This window comes from Capricornis sumatraensis, chromosome 9 (assembly GCF_032405125.1).
Source record: "Capricornis sumatraensis isolate serow.1 chromosome 9, serow.2, whole genome shotgun sequence".
NCBI lineage: Eukaryota > Metazoa > Chordata > Mammalia > Artiodactyla > Bovidae > Capricornis > Capricornis sumatraensis.
In genome coordinates this window covers 14,435,394-14,453,473 of record NC_091077.1, presented here as the reverse complement: position 1 = coordinate 14,453,473, position 18,080 = coordinate 14,435,394, and the positions used below count along the sequence as shown (strand labels likewise).

Below are 18,080 nucleotides of genomic sequence, written 5' to 3'. Positions count from 1 at the left end.
CTCATCAAAGGTGAATAATGACAGTCCTGTCTAAGTGTCGTGGTAGAACTCCATCAGTTAAAGCATGCAGAGTGCTTAGAGCAGTGCTTGACATACACTAAGAAGAAATAGAAGTATTAGGGGAAAAAAAGGCACAGGATGCCTGAGAGTTGGGTAGGATGGGGAAGGGACAGTGGAGGCTGCTTTTGGAAGAGACATTTATGCCTGAGCCCTAATGGGGAAGGGTTAGCCTAGCCATGAGATAGAGCAAGATTAAAAATCATTTTTTTCTTTTTCAATTTCTTGGCCGTGCTGCATGTCATGTGGGTTCTAAGTTCCCCCACCAGTGGTCCAACCCATACCTCCTGCAGTGAAAGCTCAGAGTCCTAACGACTGGAGTGCCAGGGATCTCCCCGGCAAGAGTTCTTTTTTAAAAGAAATTTAAATTTATTTTTTAATTGAAGGGTAATTGCCTTGCAGAATTGTGTTGGTTTCTGCCAAGTATCAACATGAATCAGCCATAGGGTATGATTCCCTCCCTCTTGAACCTCCCTCCCCATCCCACCCCTCTAGGTTGTTACAGAGCTGCGGTTTGAAGCAGGATGTATGGAAAGAGTAACATGGAAACTTACATTACCATATATAAAATAGATAGCCAATAGGAATTTTCTGTATGACTCGGGCAAGAGTTTTGATGGCAGAGGGTCCAGCCAGTGGATGGGTTGTGAGGAAAAAGCGTGATGTTTCAGGAAGAGTAAGATGACTGGCAGGGGTCTCCAACCTCCTGCATCAGATGGAGCTGATGTAATGATAGAAATAAAGTGCCTAGTAAGTGAAGTGCATTTGAATCATCCTGAAACCATCCCTCCCACCCTGCCTGGTCCGTGGAAAAATTGTCTTCCACGAAACCAAAAAGATTCGGGACCACTGGCCAGAAGATGAGCCACAGAGAACAGGGTCGTGCGAGCCTTGTTGATTGCCTGTTACTCTGAAGCAGGACTCCTCTCCACCAAGTTATGTCAAGGAGATGGTCTGGAACCAGAAGCCAGCCAAGTCACGTGGCAAGTAAGATGGAGCAGCAACTCTGTCCCTCTTTGGCCCGACTTGATGCTCTCTCTTTCTTTATCTCTCTGCCATCCGGCTGTCTGTGAGTCTTCCTCATCTTGCATTCTCAGTCCCAAATCAAATGGACTTTCAGTGACTTTTTTTTTTGCTGCACTAGGTCTTTGTTGCTATAAGAGGGCTTCCTCTAGTTGCGGTGAGCAGGGGCTACTCTATAGTTGAGATGCTCAGGCTTCTCATTGTGGCAGCTTCTCTTACTGTGGCACACGGGCTCCAGGCGCTCCGGCTTCAGTTGTTGCAACATTCAGGCTCAGTAGTTGTGGTGCATGGGCTTAGTTGCTCCTAGTCACGTGGGATCTTCCTGCACCAGGGATTGAACCAGTGTCCCCTGCATGGGCAGGTAGATTCCTATCCACTGTACCACCAGAGAAGTTCCCCTGCTTTTCTTTTAGATTTTTTTAAAGTGGGCCATTTTTAAAAAGTCTTTATTGAATTTTTTACAATATTGCTTCTGTTTTATGTCTGTTTGTTTGTTGTTTGGGCCGAGTGACATGGGATCTTAGCTCACTGACCAGGAATAGAACCTGCACCCCCGGCTTTGGAAGGCAAAGTCTTAATCCAAGGAAGGACCACCAAGGAAGTCCCAGCACCAGTTCTTCCCGATTATCTCAGTTTCATGCCTGCATCAAGCTCAAACAATTTTGACTTTAGGAAGTCACCAGATTGGCATTAGATTGTCATGAGGATTATAATAATAACAAAAGCAAATCCTTACTGTCAATACATGCTGATGACTCTTCTCCTTGCTCACACATGGAGTCTTGACTCATTCAAGCTTCCTGGAAACTCTGTGAGGTAGGTACAGTTATCATGTCCATTTTACAGATGAGGATATGGAGGCTTATAAAGGTGACCCCACTCATACCACAGGGGAGAGGCCAAGCCAGTACATAAACCCAGGCAGTCTGACCCTCGGACCATCTGACCTTTCCACCATCTGAGCAGGGAGAAGGAACGTCCAGAGAAAACGACTCATTTCTACCGTAAGGATGTTGTCTGGAAAGATCCTGGTGACATCACATGGGCTCCTTTTTTGGGGAGGACCGTGGGAGAGAGCCTTGCCTGTTCTTGGTACTAAAAATAGTTAAGTTTTCTCCTGAGCATCTGGCGTGCTTTTGTTTCAGGACACTGGGAGCCGCATAAATGACCAGCTTTCCCTTTTTTGAGTTGGCTGCTAAGGAGCTGGGAGCCAAATTTATGGCCTGACCATATGCTGGTTGTTCAGGTTTTTAAGGGCTGGGTTTTTCTTAGCTTTCCTTCGAGCTCTAGTGTCTCTACTTTTTCTCTTTCTTTCCTTTCTCCCTTGCAAAGACAAAACTTTAAGGGACTGAAAAGAAATTCTTCACGAGAACAGTCCGTGTTTATTGTAGAGAACTTTTGCTTCAAGATACATTTAAAGATGGTGATAAAAATCCCTGCTTGTTCTTAATTTTAATGGGTGCAGAGTATTTCCCCTGGGCTTCCCTGGTGCCTCATGTGGTAAAAGAATCTTCCTGCAATGCAGGAGACCCAGGTTTGATCCCTGGGTTGGAAAGATCCCCTGGAGAGGGCAATGGCTACGCACTCCAGTATTCTTGCCTGAAAAATTTCATAGACAGAGGAGCCTGGTGGGCTATAGTCCATAGGGTTGCAAAGAGTCGGACACAACTGAGCAACTAACGCACACACACACAGTATTCCTCCCTGTAGAGTTCTTAGTTTGTTTCACTTAGTTTCGGTGCACTGGGTCTTCGTTGCTGCATATGGGCCTCCTCTAGCTGTGGCGAGTGGGGGCTACTCCCTAGCTGCAGTGCTCGGGCTTCTCATTGTGGTGGCATCTCTTGTTGCAGAACACAGGCTCTAGGCATGAGGGCATCGGTAACTGCAGCACATGGACTTAGTTGCCCCACCGCATGTGGAATCTTCCCAGACCAGGCATCGAGCCAGTGTCCCCTGCCTTGGCAGTGGGATTCTTAACCACTGGATCACCAGGGAAGTTCCGCTGTAGAGTTTTTAAATCAGCCTCCCTGTTGGCAAAAGGCTGGAGAGGGAAAAAATTCCACTTGTCCAATTTTAGACGGCATTTTAATGAGCATTCTTATAGCCATCGAGTGCTCGTCCACACCGTTTCCCTGGGCTACATTCTTAGAGTGGGATTGACTGGGTTAAATACAAAATGCAGAAGCCTGAAGGCTGTGGCTCTGGATTGACAGCCTGCCCTCCAGAAATATCTAATTCCTGCTCTCCTCTTTAATTGGAGCTATCGTGCGGTATTTTACATATCTTTGTAAACCACTTGCGGTCCTCTCCGGAACAAGGCGGGGAACAAATAAATATATGAGCCCCAAGACATTTCTGCTTTCTGGTTAAATTATGCAGCCTCACACGCAATAATATCTTTGACTCATTAAGAGGCAGCCACTTGCTCTGTTCCTGTTGGCTAAACCCCTGATAGCCAGCACTTAATGGTTGGCGGCCCCTCCCCCCCAGGATTCTGTGGCAATCCCTCTACTCCCCAAAGAACCAGGAATTGTTTTCTGAACCAAGATGTTGGTGATGGAGCTGTAGGCCGAGCTGATGATCCTGGACCTGACAGCTAGAAAAACTTTCCCTGCGTGTCTTGTCTTTACTCAGTCCTGGACTGGTTACCAAGACAGCTGTTTAATTAGGGCAGTAGCCTGGGTGAAAGCATTTGAAAAATTCTGGGCAGAAAAGACAATTTGAGGAAGAGCTAGCTGAGTGCCTGGCTAATGCTCTTAGAGCCCATTAGCAAGAATATTAAACTTGGAACCAACCGCTCAACTGACAGAGTGGCTGGCTTCCTCCAGTACGTTTGCCACGTTAGAAGTGAGACGGGCTACCAGACCAGAAGTGTCTGTACCAGGAGGGCTCTCACACCTGGTGATGCAAACATTTCTGTTAGTGATGTGCTCAGTCGTGTCTGACTCTTTGCAGCCCCATGGACTGCAGCCCTGCCAGGCTCCCCTGTCCATGGAATTTTGCAGGCAAGAATACTGGAGTAAGTTGCCACTACCTACTCCGGAGGCTCTTCTTGACCCAGGGATTGAACCCTCATCTCCTAAGTCTCCTGCATTGGGAGGCGGGTTCTTTACCACTAGTGCCACGTGGGAAGCCCCTTCCATTACTTATAGGTGTTCTCTATTCCTAGGACTATGACCTCCAAGAATTTGTAACTTTGGTTCCAACCTCAACCCAGTCTGGGGAACTGGTATTTAGACACTCAGATGCTGAGCCTTCCAGGACATTTCAGCAATTCCCTGGGACCTGAACTTGACTGTGTTTTTGAACTTGAACCCCACGGGTGAAACTCAGAATCTCTGCCATGCAGAGATTTGGCAGCCAAACCCCAGGCATTTAATTGCGCTGCTGCAGAGAATACCCCAGCAAGGTACATCCAACGCAGACAATTACTTTAGGCAAGCCATGAAGGCCTTCTCTCCGTGCCACTTAAATCTTGCTTCTCTTTTACAATTCAATATTTCATATGTTGAGAGAAAATGGCTTGTTTGCTTCAAAGGACACGCTACAGAATGTAAGAAAGGGATGTTAATTATGTTGAACCAGGCTGCTTTGTCTCTGCATAAACAAAAATCTTCAGGGGATTCCGTCCAAATTGCTTGGGAACCAGGGCCAGGGGAGCACAGACGGAGGTGTTTGAACTCACATTCATGATTCTGGTTTTGTTTGTTAAGAACTATATCTGCCATGAAAAAAGGTGAAACTAGCTCTACGTTCTTTTAGATCCAAGGGGGAAGGCATTCCTGGGTCACTCTTTTCTTTTTAAAATTTTTATGTTATATTGGAGTATAGTTCATTTACAGTGTTGTATAAATTTCAGCAAAATGATTCAGTTATACATATACGTATGTGTGCGCATGCTTAGTCACTCAGTCGTGTCCAGCTCCTCGGGACTCCATGGACTGTAGCTTGCCAGCCTTCTCTGTCCATCGAATTTCCTAGGCAAGAATACTGGAGTGGGGTGCCATTTCCTACTCCAGAGGGTCTTCCCGACCCAGGGATCAAACCCCTGTCTCTTGTGTCTCCTGCATTGGCAGGCAGAGTCTTTACCATTAGCGCCACCTGGGAAACCCCACGTATACATATAATCTATTCTTTTTCAGATTCTTCTCCAATATAGGCTATTACAGAATATTGAGTAGAGTTCCCTGTGCTATATAGTAGGTCCTTGTTGACTATCTATTTTATATATAGTAGCAGCAGCAGCAGCAGTTTGTATAATACTGTGTGTATGTTAATCCCAGCCTCCTAATTTATCTCTGCCCTGGGGTCACTCTTCTAACCTTGAGCAATCCTCCTTAAAAAAAAAAAAATTGTTGTTTTTTTTTTTTGGTTGTTGTTTTATTTATTTACTTATTGCCCATGCAGCATGTGGGATCATAGTACCCCAACCAGGGATTGAACCCACACACCCTGCATTGGAAGCCCAGAATCTTAACCCCTCTGGACCACCAGGGAAGTCCCATGGGGCATCCTTCTTGTTTTAGACCAGGTGGGCTTCCCTGGTGGCTCAGATGGTAAAGAATCTGCCTGCAATGCAGGAGTACTGGGTTCAGTCCCTGGACTGGGAAGATTCCCTGGAGAAGGGCATGGCAACCCACTCCAGTATTCTTGCTTGAAGAATCCCATGGCGGGCTACAGTCCATGGGGTTGCAAAGAGTTGGACATGACTGAAGCAAGTTAGCACCCACACATGAGTAAGGAGGAGACAGTGCCCAGGCTCTCATGAGTGCAGAGCCCAGCATTTGTCCAGGGGGCCACAATTAGGGATGTCTTTGACCCCCACAGCCATCCGGGATGAGCCCGTTTTTGTCACCATGATGTCAAATTTATCCACATTAAACTTAGTAAATCCTTACTTCTTGGAGATGTGGCTCTTCTGGCAGCCAGGGAACTTGAACTTGGCCCTGCAGAGGGCTTCAGTCACACACTTCTTGTTCTGCAGCTTGGTGCAGATGGACATTATGACCTGGCCAGTGTGGACCCTGGCCACTGTGCCTTGGGGCTTTCCAAAGGCACCGTGCCTACCTGTCTGGAGCCTAGATTGCAGATAGCGTGCCAGTCATGAATGTCCACTGGAAAGGACTGTCTCCAAGATCCCTTAGGGCAGCCTGTACAGACAACAGGCCATCTACACTACTGAGGGGGCTGCTGTTTGCAGCCCTTGCATGCTGGGCCCCCATGGGGAAAAGAGCACAGTTGGCTTAATTGGCTGCAAACCACCTGGAACGTTTCTGCTCGAAAGGGAGGCTGGGAAGGTAAGTGACTTTATTCCTTCTTGGGGGAGACATGGACTCTCACAGAGGTGGTTGTTGTTCAGTCGCTCACTCATGTCCAACTCTTTGCGACCCCATGGACTGCAGCATGCCTGGCTTCCCTGTCCTTCACCATCTCCCAGAGTTTGCTCAAACACATGTCCGTTGGGTCAGTGATGCCATCCAACCATCTCATCCTCTGTTGCCCCCTTCTCCTCCTGCCCTTAATCTTTCATCAATGTCTTTTCCAATGAGCCGGCTCTTTGCATCAGGTGGCCAAAGTATTGGAGCTTCAGCTTCAGCATCAGTCCTTCCAGTGAATATTCAGTGTTGATTTCCTTTAGGATTGACTGTCCAATGGACTCTTCAAAAGTCTTCTCACAGCACCTCGTACAGTGGGGGTTCCCTCAACCTCCAAAATGTGCATATAAGGTGCAAGGAATGACTAAACAATAGTTTCAGTTGGCATTTATAAATGGTTTGCTTTTCTTATAAATTAGTGGAGGAGTCAAGCTCATCTGTACAATGATACCACTTGCTCACATTCCAATTAGCTTAAAAAAAAAGACTCTATTGAGTGGGAGAGAAAATAGGTGGGCTAATAGCTGGAATCTCTAGGATTGCTCATAATTCATAGTCTGGCTTTTATCTCTGCTACAGCTCATGGAAACAGCCTCTCCTGGGTGATAAGCAGCGGCTGTGCAAATAGTCCATGGTAGTGGGGCTTTGTTTCTCTGTAAAACACTTGGGGTTTTATTAGACTTTCCTTCCTGTCTGTAGGGATGCATTATGGATAGGACTGGAATCTTCTAGTTTCTTCCCATCTCTTCAGTTTCCACCCATCTGCCCTGGTCTCCCACCCTGACACCCCCAGTCTGTTCCCCCGCCCCCCAGCAGCCAGGGTGCACCTGTGAGCACCTGAGTCAGGTCCTGTCTATCCTGTGATCAGAACCCACCCACTTCCCTCAGACCAAAAATCAGTGTCCCTCCCCATGGCACATAAGCACTGCACAGGCTGTCCTGCCCCATCCCTGTCCTCATCTTCCCCCTCCCACTTTTCCGCTTGTTCCCTCTGTTTTAGCTATAGCGTTCTCCGTTTCCCAAACACACCAGGCCTGGTCCTGCCTCAGAGCCTTTGCACTTGCTGTTTTATTGGCTTGGACCGTCTTTCCCTTGATATCACCAAGGCTTCTCCCTCACTTCCTTCACGTCTTTATTTAAATGACACCTTCTCATGAAGGCCTTCTTAGGGCCCCTAAAATTGCAGGCTTCCTAGGTGACTCAGTGGTAAAGAATCCTCCTGCCAAAGCAGGAGACAGGGGGTTCAATCCCTGGATAAGGAAGATCCCCTGGAGAAGGAAATGGCAAGCCACTCAATCCAGTATTCTTGCCTGGAAAATTCCATGGACAGAGGAGCCTGGTGGGCTACAGTCCATGGGGTCGCAAGAGTCACACAACTCTTAGTTGCTCAGCAACTAAGCAAAAACAACATTGTCATTAAAATAAAAAAGATTGGGACTTGTGACTGGCTGGAAGTATGTTCTGGGGAAGCTCAAGGCGGCATGATGTATGCTCCATCCAGTGAGGATTTGATGCTTTTTGAGCAGTGTTTCTCCAACTCCTCCATAGGTTGATTAGAATTGGAAGGGTGGGCTGTGCTGTGTGGTGCAGCATGTGGCATCTTAGTTCCTGACCAGAGATCCAACCTGAGGCCCTTGCAATGGAAGCGCAAAATCTTAACCACTGGACCACCAGGGATGTCCCATTGGTCAGAATTTGGGTGCCCAAAATGTCTCTTCCTCTCTGCCCTTCTACTGGCTCACTCATTCCTCCAGTTCAGGTTATATGTCCCGTCCCTGGTATGCCTCCTCTGAGACTCTCAGCCTGGGGACACCCCTTGTTACACTCTGCACTTTCTTCGTAGCATCCACTGCAACATATCGTTCTAGAGGGCTTCCCTGGTGGCTCAGACAGTAAAGAATTCACCCGCTATTCAGGAAACCAAGGTTTGATCCCTGGGTTGGGAAGACCCCCTGGAGGAGGGTGTGGCAACCCACTGCCGTTTTCTTGACTGGGAAATTCCATGGACAAAAGAGCCTGGCAGGCTATAATCCATGGGGTGGCAAAGAACAGATATGACTGAAGCAACTTACCGTGTATGCACATAGTTCTGGAAGCATCAGTGGGATTCCATACTTGAAGTCTGCCTCCTCCACATCCGTGGGGAGCAATAGATACATTTTCTTCATCTCTCCTCTCTTCCTAGTCCCTATCGCAGACCCACGCCTGGCATACAGTAGGCACTCACTAGATATTTTCTAGTAAGTGTGGGAAATTATGGCTGAGTTCCCTGATGCACATGAGCATTTCAAAGGCTCTGATAAGTCCTGCATTAAAAAAAAAAAAACTCATTTCACTCAGCCTTACACAAACATATTTGACCGCAGAGCACCCCTTTTCCTCGCATGCCTGATAAGCTTGCCAGGGTTCCAAGAAGCCAGGTTTGGGAAACAGCCATAATTGATAATCGGATTATCTAAGTGGCATCATCTAACTTGAAATTTAGTGTAGGAGTCTGAGAATGATGCCTTCCAGGCAAAGACTTGAAGGGTGAGGACTGTGTCACCCTTTGGCCATTACCTTGCTTGGGCTTCTAGGGAGCAGGAGTTGGGGAAGGCGGAATGACATAGGAGGAGGGGTTTTTGTTTGGGGGGCATTTTTTTGGCTGCCTTGGGTCTTAGTTGCTTTTCATTTTGATATACAGACTGTAGTTATGGCACATAGGCTTAGTTGCTCTGCAGCATGTGGGATCTTAGTTCCCCAACCAGGGATTGAAGCCGAAGTCCCTGCATTGCAAAGGCGGATTCTTAACCACGGGACCATCAGGGAAGTCCCCTGGTCTATGTTCTAATGGTGGTTATGGAGACAGTGGTGTGTGCGTGTGCAAATATGTGTTGAGAGAATGAATTCTCATCTTGTGGAAGGGCTCGTATCCCACAGTTCCTTGCTGTGTTCCTTCACCCCTCGTACCTCAATCTTGTCACCTGTAAAATGGGGCTTTCCCTGAGGAAGGATTTAGATCACACACCCTGGCACGCAGAGCACATGGTCTGGGACATTGCAAGCATCCAGGGAAGGGCATCTGTCATCTCCCTGGGATCCTCTTTTTCTCCCAGGGGGTGAGGGGGCAAATCCCCCTTGGGGTTCCCGCTCTCTGACCCTGACCTCCCTGCAGACCCTCTTCCAAAGCCCAGAGGAAGGCTGGCAGCTGTACACCTCAGCCCAGGCCCCCGACGGGAAATGCATCTGCACGGCTGTGATCCCTGCGCAAAGCACCTGCTCCCGAGACGGCCGGAGCCGGGAGCTGCGGCAGCTGATGGAGAAGGTAAGAACCGTCCAGGTTCCCCTGTGAAAATCTCTCACTTCCCCACCCTCTCCTCTGCTTCCCACCAGGTCAGCCGGGACTGGATCTAAGCCATGATTATGCAAAGCTGGTGGATAACCTGGCTGCCCTCCGGGCGGGTGTTTTAGTCAAAATCTCTCTGCTGCTTCTTTGGAGGAGAAGCTGAGCACAGTGTGGGCACAGGGAAGGTGAACCCCAGTGGCAGCATCTGCATCTCTGGTGTGTGAACCCCAGCCGCAGTGTGTACTCAGCCTCAGGACTCAGCTGCTAAGAAGGGTCTCGCCCTCCATCCCAAGATACGTGAAGATTCCTTCCCCTTCTGATTGTGACTGATATAAACTGGTCCCCATTCAATCCAAGGGCTTCCCAGGTGGCTCAGTGGTAAAGAATCCACTTGCCAATGTAGGAGACTCAAGTTCGATCTTTGGTTTGGGGAGATTCCCTGGAGAAGGGAATGGCAACCCACTCCAGTATTCTTGCCTGGAGAATTCCAGAGACAGAGGAGCCTGGCAGGCTACAGTCCATGGGGTCAGAAAGAGTCAGACACGACTTAGTAATTAAACAACAGCAATTCAATCCAAGGATATTTGGGTGCCCTTTACAGGCTGATTGCTGTTTTTTGCCACTACCCAGATGAACTGCTTATGAGTCAGTTCTGATGTCAGTGTTAGGGACTAGCCACCTCCCACTGTCCTCCTGTAGAGGAGGAAGCTGAGGACAGAGACCCTTGTTGGCACCAAAGTCTTGTCTGCCTGCGACACCAGAACAGTTCAAGATGACCATGTAGTGTCCCCTGATTATTTTTTTTTCCTTTTTTTTTTATTTTTTAAGTTTTGAAAGTGTGATAAAACATTTACAGGAGACTTGGAAAATACAGAACAAAGTAACATATAATTCCACTATATATTACAACTTTTTAAAGCAGACAAATTTTTTAGTTTGAGTTTTAATATCAAAGTCTCAAAAATAAATAGAATGAATAGACAAAAAGTAGAAGGATATAATAGACCTGAAAAGCACTGTGAATCAATTTAACATAATTAAGATTTATACAGGGCTTCCCTGGTGGCTCAGATGGTAAAGAATCTCCTGCAATGCAGGAGACCCAGGTTTGATCCTTGGATCGGGAAGATCCCCTGAAGAAGGCAATCTCCAGTGTTCTTGCCTGGAGAATCCCATACACTTAGGAGCCTGGTGGGTTATAGTTCATGGGGTCGCAGAAGAGTCAGACATGACTGAATGATTTTCACACACACACACACACACACAAGATTCATACAATTTTCACACAACAGCAAAATACAAATTGTATTCAAGTTCCCGTAGACTGTAAACCAGGAGACCCTAAACACATACAGGGGGTGTCCCCTGATTGTTGACAATGACTATTAAAATGTTTTGTGATGTCCAGGATGGGTATCAGGCTGTTTGTTGGCTTCCTCAGAACTTCCAAGTGTCACATGAACAATGGTTCAAGAATGTCTGCGTATTTCAACAAGCATCCAGCGTTGTCTCTGAGTTCACCTTGACTGGGAGGAGCTCACCTTAGCCAGGTGGAGGTGGGCCCTCGGGGGCCCTCGGGCTGATTCAGAGAGGTCAGGGCAAGGGAGGTTTCATTCCCTCATTTACCCGTATTTACTGAGCATCTAGTATTATTGAGAATTCAGCTGTGGACAAACCAAACACCAGGTCTGCCTCTGAGGACCCCACCTGAAGGAGGCAGATGAATAAGAATGTTCCAGTAGTAGTCACAACTGGAAAAAAAGATAGCCCCATAAGGGAGAGAGAGTGAGTGGCCCCTTGAGGGAGGGTGATCGGGGAAGGCCACTCTGAGGAGGTGATGCTGGAGCTGAGACATGAAGGATGAAGAGGAGCCAGCTGTGGGAAGATGAGAGGAACAGCTCTCCAGATAGAGGGATCAGCAAGTGCAAAGGCCCAGCAGTCGTGGACAGATGTGAGAGTTGGACTATAAAGAAAGCCGAGCGCTGCAGAATTGCTGCTTTTGAACTGTGGTGTTGGAGAAGACTCTTGAGAGTCCCTTGGACTGCAAGGAGATCCAACCAGTCCATCCTAAAGGAAATCAGTCCTGAATATTCATTGGAAGAACTGATGCTGAAGCTGAAGCTCTAATACTTTGGCCACCTGATGCAAAGAGCCAACTCACTGGAAAAGACCCTGATGCTGGGGAAGATTGAAGGCAGGAGGAGAAGGGGGTGACAGAGGATGAGATGATTGGATGGCATGACCGACTCAATGGACATGAGTTTGAGCAAACTCTGGGAGATATCGGAGGATAGAGGAGCCTGGGGTGCTACAGTTCATGGGGTCGCAAAGACTTAGCAACTGAACAACAACAAAGGCCCTGAGAAGGGAAGGAGCTTTGAGCCTATGAGAGTGAAGTTGCGCTGGTGGTTGGAGTAGATGAACATGAAGAGGAGGCAGGCAAAGGGGCAGAACCAGCTCGCAGGGTCTGCAGGAGAAGGTGACTCAATCTTCCTTTTCAGAAACTCCCTCTCCAGACTTTCCCACGGGTCCAGAGGTTAAGACTCTGCGCTCCCACTGTAGGGGGCATGGGTTCGCCCCCTGGCTGGGGAACTAAGATCCCACATGCTTCTCAGTGTGGCTGCTCTGGAAACTTGACTGCTGTGAATGAGGGTGGAGGCGAGGAGAGCAGGGAGGCAGGGAGAGGTGGGAGGTGGTGGAGGCCAGACCAGATGGATAGATTGGGCGTGCCTTTGGGAGGTTGCTGATAAGGTCAGGAGAAGAAGGTGGGTTGGGTGTTTAGCGTCTGGCCCAACCAGATCTTGTCTGTGGCATCCCTGGGGATAGGGACAGGAGTCTGGCTCGCCCTAACCCTCCTACTTCCTAGGTTCAGAACGTCTCCCAGTCTATGGAGGTTCTTGAGTTGCGGACGTATCGGGACCTCCAGTACGTGCGCAGCATGGAGACCCTCATGCGGAGCCTGGATGCACGGCTCCGGGCAGCCGACGGGTCCCTCTCAGCCAAGAGCTTCCAGGTGCGTCCTTCAGGGTTCATGTCAGAGGTTAAAGGAAGAACTGGGATTGGTGCCGGTTACTTCCAGGAAGGACAGAGGGTTGACTGGGATCTGCGGTCCTAATTGGGCTGAATGTCAAGAGTCAGGTGTGCATCAAAGATAAGGGGTGGTATCACTGGCACCAACTCCGTGGACGTGAGTTTGAGCAAACTCCGGGAGATAGTGAAGGACAGGGAAGCCTGGCATGCTGCGGTCCATGGGGTCGCAAAGAGTTGGACATGACTGAGCGACTGGACAATAGCAATTGGGGGTGGGTGGGAGGGAGGCTCAAGAGGGAGGGGATATGTGTATACATTTGACTGATTCACTTTGTTGTACGGCAGACACTAACACAACATGGTAAAGTGATTACACTCCCATAAAAATAATACCCCCCCAAAATGGGTGAAGTTGTGGGTTGAAGGTTGGAGCCAGGTCTGAGTCACCGGTCAGGGGTCGGGATCACCACGGGTTCCCTCTTGGGGGCAGGAGCTGAAGGACAGGATGACAGAGCTGTTGCCGCTGAGCTCGGTCCTGGAACAGTACAAGGCAGACACACGGACCATCGTGCGCCTGCGAGAGGAGGTGAGGAATCTCTCCGGCAGCCTTGCCAGCATCCAGGAGGAGATGGGCGCCTACGGCTATGAGGACCTGCAGCAGCGAGTGATGGCCCTGGAGGCCCGGCTCCACGCCTGTGCCCAGAAGCTGGGTATGCCTTGATGCTTCACCTTGACCCCTGCGCTCCACCTCCAACCCCAATACCCTCTGTGTGTTCAGAACACGGTTTTGACCTCTAACTTCCAAACGTTGATCCTTGACTTTCTTACCCAAGGCCAAAAATAGACCCTCCAAACTGGAAACGGCCCTGACCCTACCCCGACTCACCCCCAAGCTAACTCCACCTCGGGACCAGATCTCTGGATCTCCCCTCACCCCTGGTCCCGGCGCTTCAGTTTGATCACCCCCTCAGCCTTGCCCTGTGTCCCTCGGACTCTTCCCATCCTCCACCCTCATTCCCCCTGTTGCTGCCTCCCAGGCTGTGGGAAGCTGACCGGGGTCAGTAACCCCATCACCATTCGGGCCATGGGGTCCCGCTTTGGCTCCTGGATGACGGACACGATGGCCCCCAGCGCCGACAGCCGGGTGAGTGTGCTCACGCCGGGGGTCAGAACCCGGGGTCAGGGAGACGTAGCCCGTGGTGCTCCATAGGTGCCCAGTGCCTCCACATCAATGATCATCTTGTCCTAGGTTCTCCAGGGCCCTTGACCTCCCCCTGACTGTCTAGTGACCTCCAAGTGACCAAGAACTTTCCAACTCTGTGAATTTGCAAGTCTGCTGACGTCTAGTGACTATATAGAGACTAATGGTTTCTAGTACCACTGACCAGCTAGCTCCCAGTGAGCACTGATCTCAAAATAACCACCAGTGACCAGTGCCTTCCCAAGGACTAGGACCTCTGAGCACCACTCGATGACCTTTGAACTTCCAGCGACCCCCATGGTCACAATTGCCTGTCACCTCTGGCCCACAGGAACCATCCATTAACTGCTCAGTGACTATCCTAGTGACAGATATTGGTCACCGGGCAGCCACCATCATAGATCGTTAAGTCAGTTAGTTGTGTCTGATTCTTTTGCAATCCCATGGACTGTAGCTCACCAGGCTCCTCTTTCCATGAGATTTTCCAGGCAAGAATATTGGAGTAGGTTGTCATTTTGTTCTCCAGGGCAACTTCCCCACCCAAGGATCGAACCCATGTTTCCTGCATTGGCATTCTTTACCATTGAGCCACCTGGGAAGCCCGTAACAGCCACTTCCCCACCGTGATCATTGAGCTCCTGAGGCATCATGGTGGTTTAACCAAGAGGTTAAGAGCCTGGGTTTGAGGGGAATTCCCTGGCTGCCCAGTGGTTAGGACTTGGTGATTTCACTGCCGGGGCCCAATTTTGACCCCTGGTCAGGGAACTAAGATCCAGCAAGCCACACAAGTGTGGCTGAAACCAAAAAACAACCACCAAAAACAACAGCAAAACAAACAAACAAAAAGAACTTAGGTTTGGGAATCAGACTTGGATTAGTATCCCACTTCCCTGGTGGCTCAGAGGTTAAAGCGTCTGCCTTCAATGCGGGAGACCCGGGGTCGATCCCTGGATCGGGAAGATCCCCTGGAGAAGGTCACAAAGAGTCGGACACGACTGAGCGACTTCACTTCTACCAGTTCTTAGCTAGGGAATCTCGGGCAAGTTCCTTAATGTCGCTGAGCCTGAGTTCCCTTATTTTCAAAATGGTTATATCGTCAGTCTTAGAGTTTTTAAGATATTTAACCCAATAACCAGCACTAGTAAGAGCACTCATACTTGCTAATTACCATGGTGACAGTGAGTGATGTTGACGGAGAGGATGATGGTGACATGGTAGTCACCTATCGTTACTGGGATTACCCACAAGCAGTAGATTCAAGTGACCTCTTGCCACCCCAGGGCAGTGTCATGACTGCTAACCGTCCCATATCCGGTGACCAGTCAATTCCTAGGCCCAGCGAGTCTCCAGGGACTGCAGTCACCCTGATTCTTGGGGATCAAGCCCTGTCCTCTGAGTGTCTGAGACCAATGGCACTGGCCCAGTGACCCCAGTCACCGGGATGTTGCCTGGTCCCGGAGGGTCACCAGACATCCCGTGATTGAGTAATGACCACTAAGAGACTGTTGACCCCTCATGACTGTGTGATTGATGTGTGCCTGTCGAGACCCCTGGTCATCGGCAGTGGCCCACCAGTGACCAACAGCTCTCTCGCAGGTCTGGTACATGGATGGCTATTACAAGGGCCGGCGTGTCCTGGAGTTCCGCACTCTGGGAGACTTCATCAAGGGTCAGAACTTTATCCAGCACCTGCTGCCCCAGCCGTGGGCTGGCACCGGCCACGTGGTGTACAACGGCTCTCTGTTCTACAACAAGTACCAGAGCAACGTGGTGGTCAAGTACCACTTCCGCTCTCGCTCCGTGCTGGTGCAGCGGAGCCTCCCCGGGGCAGGCTACAACAACACCTTCCCCTACTCCTGGGGTGGCTTCTCGGACATGGACTTCATGGTGGACGAGAGCGGGCTCTGGGCCGTGTACACCACCAACCAGAATGCAGGCAACATCGTGGTCAGCCGGCTGGACCCGCACACCCTGGAGGTCGTGCGCTCGTGGGACACCGGCTACCCCAAGCGCAGTGCCGGCGAGGCCTTCATGATCTGCGGCGTGCTCTATGTGACCAACTCCCACCTGGCCGGGGCCAAGGTCTACTTTGCCTACTTCACCAACACGTCCAGTTATGAGTACACGGACGTGCCCTTCCACAACCAGTATTCCCACATCTCCATGCTGGATTACAACCCCCGGGAGCGGGCCCTCTACACCTGGAACAACGGCCACCAGGTGCTCTACAACGTCACCCTCTTCCATGTCATCAGCACCGCCGGGGACCCCTAGGGGCTGACGTCGCTCGCGCTGCCTCGCGCTGCCACACGAGGGCCACGGGGGCCCTTTCCACTCCGCTGTGTCCCTCCGAGTTTATCTGTCTCTGTCCTGCCCTCTCTTTCCCTCCCTCTCTTCCTCCAGGTACTGTTTTTTCTCTCTTCACCTTTGCACCCAGCTTTCATTCTCTGCCTCTGTATTTCTACTGGTGCGTTTTCTCTGTATTGTCTCTTCTTTATGATCTGATTTTGATACATCTTTCTTCTTTTTTTGATGCCTCTGTCTCTTTCATTTATCTGACCCTCCAGGTCTCTTTCTCTCTCTCTGCTTATGTGTCTCTATCTTCCCTCCCTCCCTTCCCTTTTTGCATCCCACCCAGACCCTCTTCTCCTCTCCCCACATCCCTTCCTCCCAACCCAAGGAGTTGAGTGCATGGATCTGTTTCTTTTTTTCTTTTTTTTAATTTGCTCTTTTTCTTTCCGGGTTGCCGGAATAAATGGGATCTTTGACATTTGATGCTTTAATTGCTCTGTGTGTCTAGAAGAGGCAGAGGAGGTGAAGTGGAGGGTGAGCCTGGAGGCCCATCCCAGCTGGGTTCCCTTGTCCAAGGACACGAGCTTTGTGAATAGGGGCAGGTAAGCACAAGTCTGGGGCTTCCCAGGTGATGCTAGTGGTAAAGAACCTGCCTGCCAAGGCGGGGGACTTAAGAGACGCAGGTTTGATCCCTGGGTCTGGAAGATCCCCTGGAGGAGGGCATGGCAACTCACTCCAATAGTCTTGCCTGGAGAATCCCATGGACAGAGGAGCCTGGCGGGCGCTACAGTCCACAGAGTCGCAAAGAGTTGGACATGACCGAAGGGACTTGGCATGCATGCACGCACAAGCCTAGCCTGAGGGTGGGGGTGAAGGGGGTTTGGGGGTAGAGGGTGGGGTGGGAGGGATGAGAGCAGGGGTCATGGTAGGGTTAGCCCTTTGGGAAGCCAGGTGAGGAGACCCAATCCAAAGCTGTTTCAGTTGATCCGAACACCAGGATCCAAACAACCGCAAATTCTATCATGATACTGAAGACTGGCCTCACGTGAATATTGTCAGTTTTTTTTAAGACTTTTTTTGATGTGGACCATTTTTAAAGTCTTTATTGAATTTGTTACAAGTATTGCTTCTATGTTTTTGGTTTTTGGCCAGGAGGTATGTGGGATCTTAGCTGCCTGACCCGACCTGCCCTCCTGAACTGGAAGGTAAAGTCTTAATCACTGGATTGCCAGGGAAATCCCATTGCCAGTATTTTTTTTTTTTCTTTCACTCACTGATCACACTGGTGCATCACTGGTGACCATCTGGCAACTTTTAACATTTTTTTTTTTTAACAGTTTGGCTGCTTTTAAGAATATAGGTATGATGGGACTTCCCTGGTGGTCCAGTGGTTAAAACTCCACTTTTTCCACTGCAGGGGCTGTGGGTTCGATCCCTGGTCATTTGGTGGGGGAACTAAGATCTCTCATGCCTCGTGGTATGGCCAAAAGAGAATATCAAACCAGTCAATCCTAAAGGAAATCAACCCTGAATATTCATTGGAAAGACTGTTCCTGAAGTGGAAGCTCTGAAGACTGACTCACTGGAAAAGAACCTGGTGCTGGGAAGGATTGAAGGCAAAAGGAGAAAGGGGTGGAGCAGAGGATGAGATGGTTAGGTGGCATCACCGACTCGATGCACATGAGTTTGAGCAAACTTCAGGAGATAGTGGAGGACAGGGCAGCCTGGCGTGCTGCAGTCCATGGGGCCACAGAGTCAGACATGACTGAGTGACTGA

At 49.6% G+C, this 18,080-nt stretch overlaps 1 protein-coding gene and 1 non-coding gene across 5 annotated transcripts in view; one reads left to right on the top strand and one right to left on the bottom strand.

Moving 5' to 3' along the window:
* OLFM2 (olfactomedin 2) overlaps positions 1–16,285 on the top strand; it is a 54,550-nt gene extending 38,265 nt beyond the window's left edge. The window contains exons 1-7 of one of the 4 annotated variants that reach the window (XM_068980732.1): positions 2,527–2,546; positions 7,822–7,845; positions 9,624–9,759; positions 12,647–12,793; positions 13,301–13,520; positions 13,848–13,954; positions 15,608–16,285. In XM_068980732.1, the coding sequence (XP_068836833.1) occupies positions 2,536–2,546; positions 7,822–7,845; positions 9,624–9,759; positions 12,647–12,793; positions 13,301–13,520; positions 13,848–13,954; positions 15,608–16,285 (1,323 nt within the window). In that variant the 5' untranslated portion in view covers positions 2,527–2,535. Of the gene's footprint in view, positions 1–973; positions 993–1,014; positions 1,038–2,526; positions 2,547–7,821; positions 7,846–9,609; positions 9,760–12,646; positions 12,794–13,300; positions 13,521–13,847; positions 13,955–15,607 lie in introns of those variants that run through there. The other 3 variants (XM_068980730.1, XM_068980734.1, XM_068980731.1) reach the window with 3 other exon arrangements.
* LOC138086705 (small nucleolar RNA SNORA70) lies at positions 6,203–6,337 on the bottom strand. Its single transcript, XR_011145413.1, has one exon. It is a non-coding gene; the product is annotated as a small nucleolar RNA SNORA70 (small nucleolar RNA).
* Positions 16,286–18,080: the final 1,795 nt, after the last annotated feature.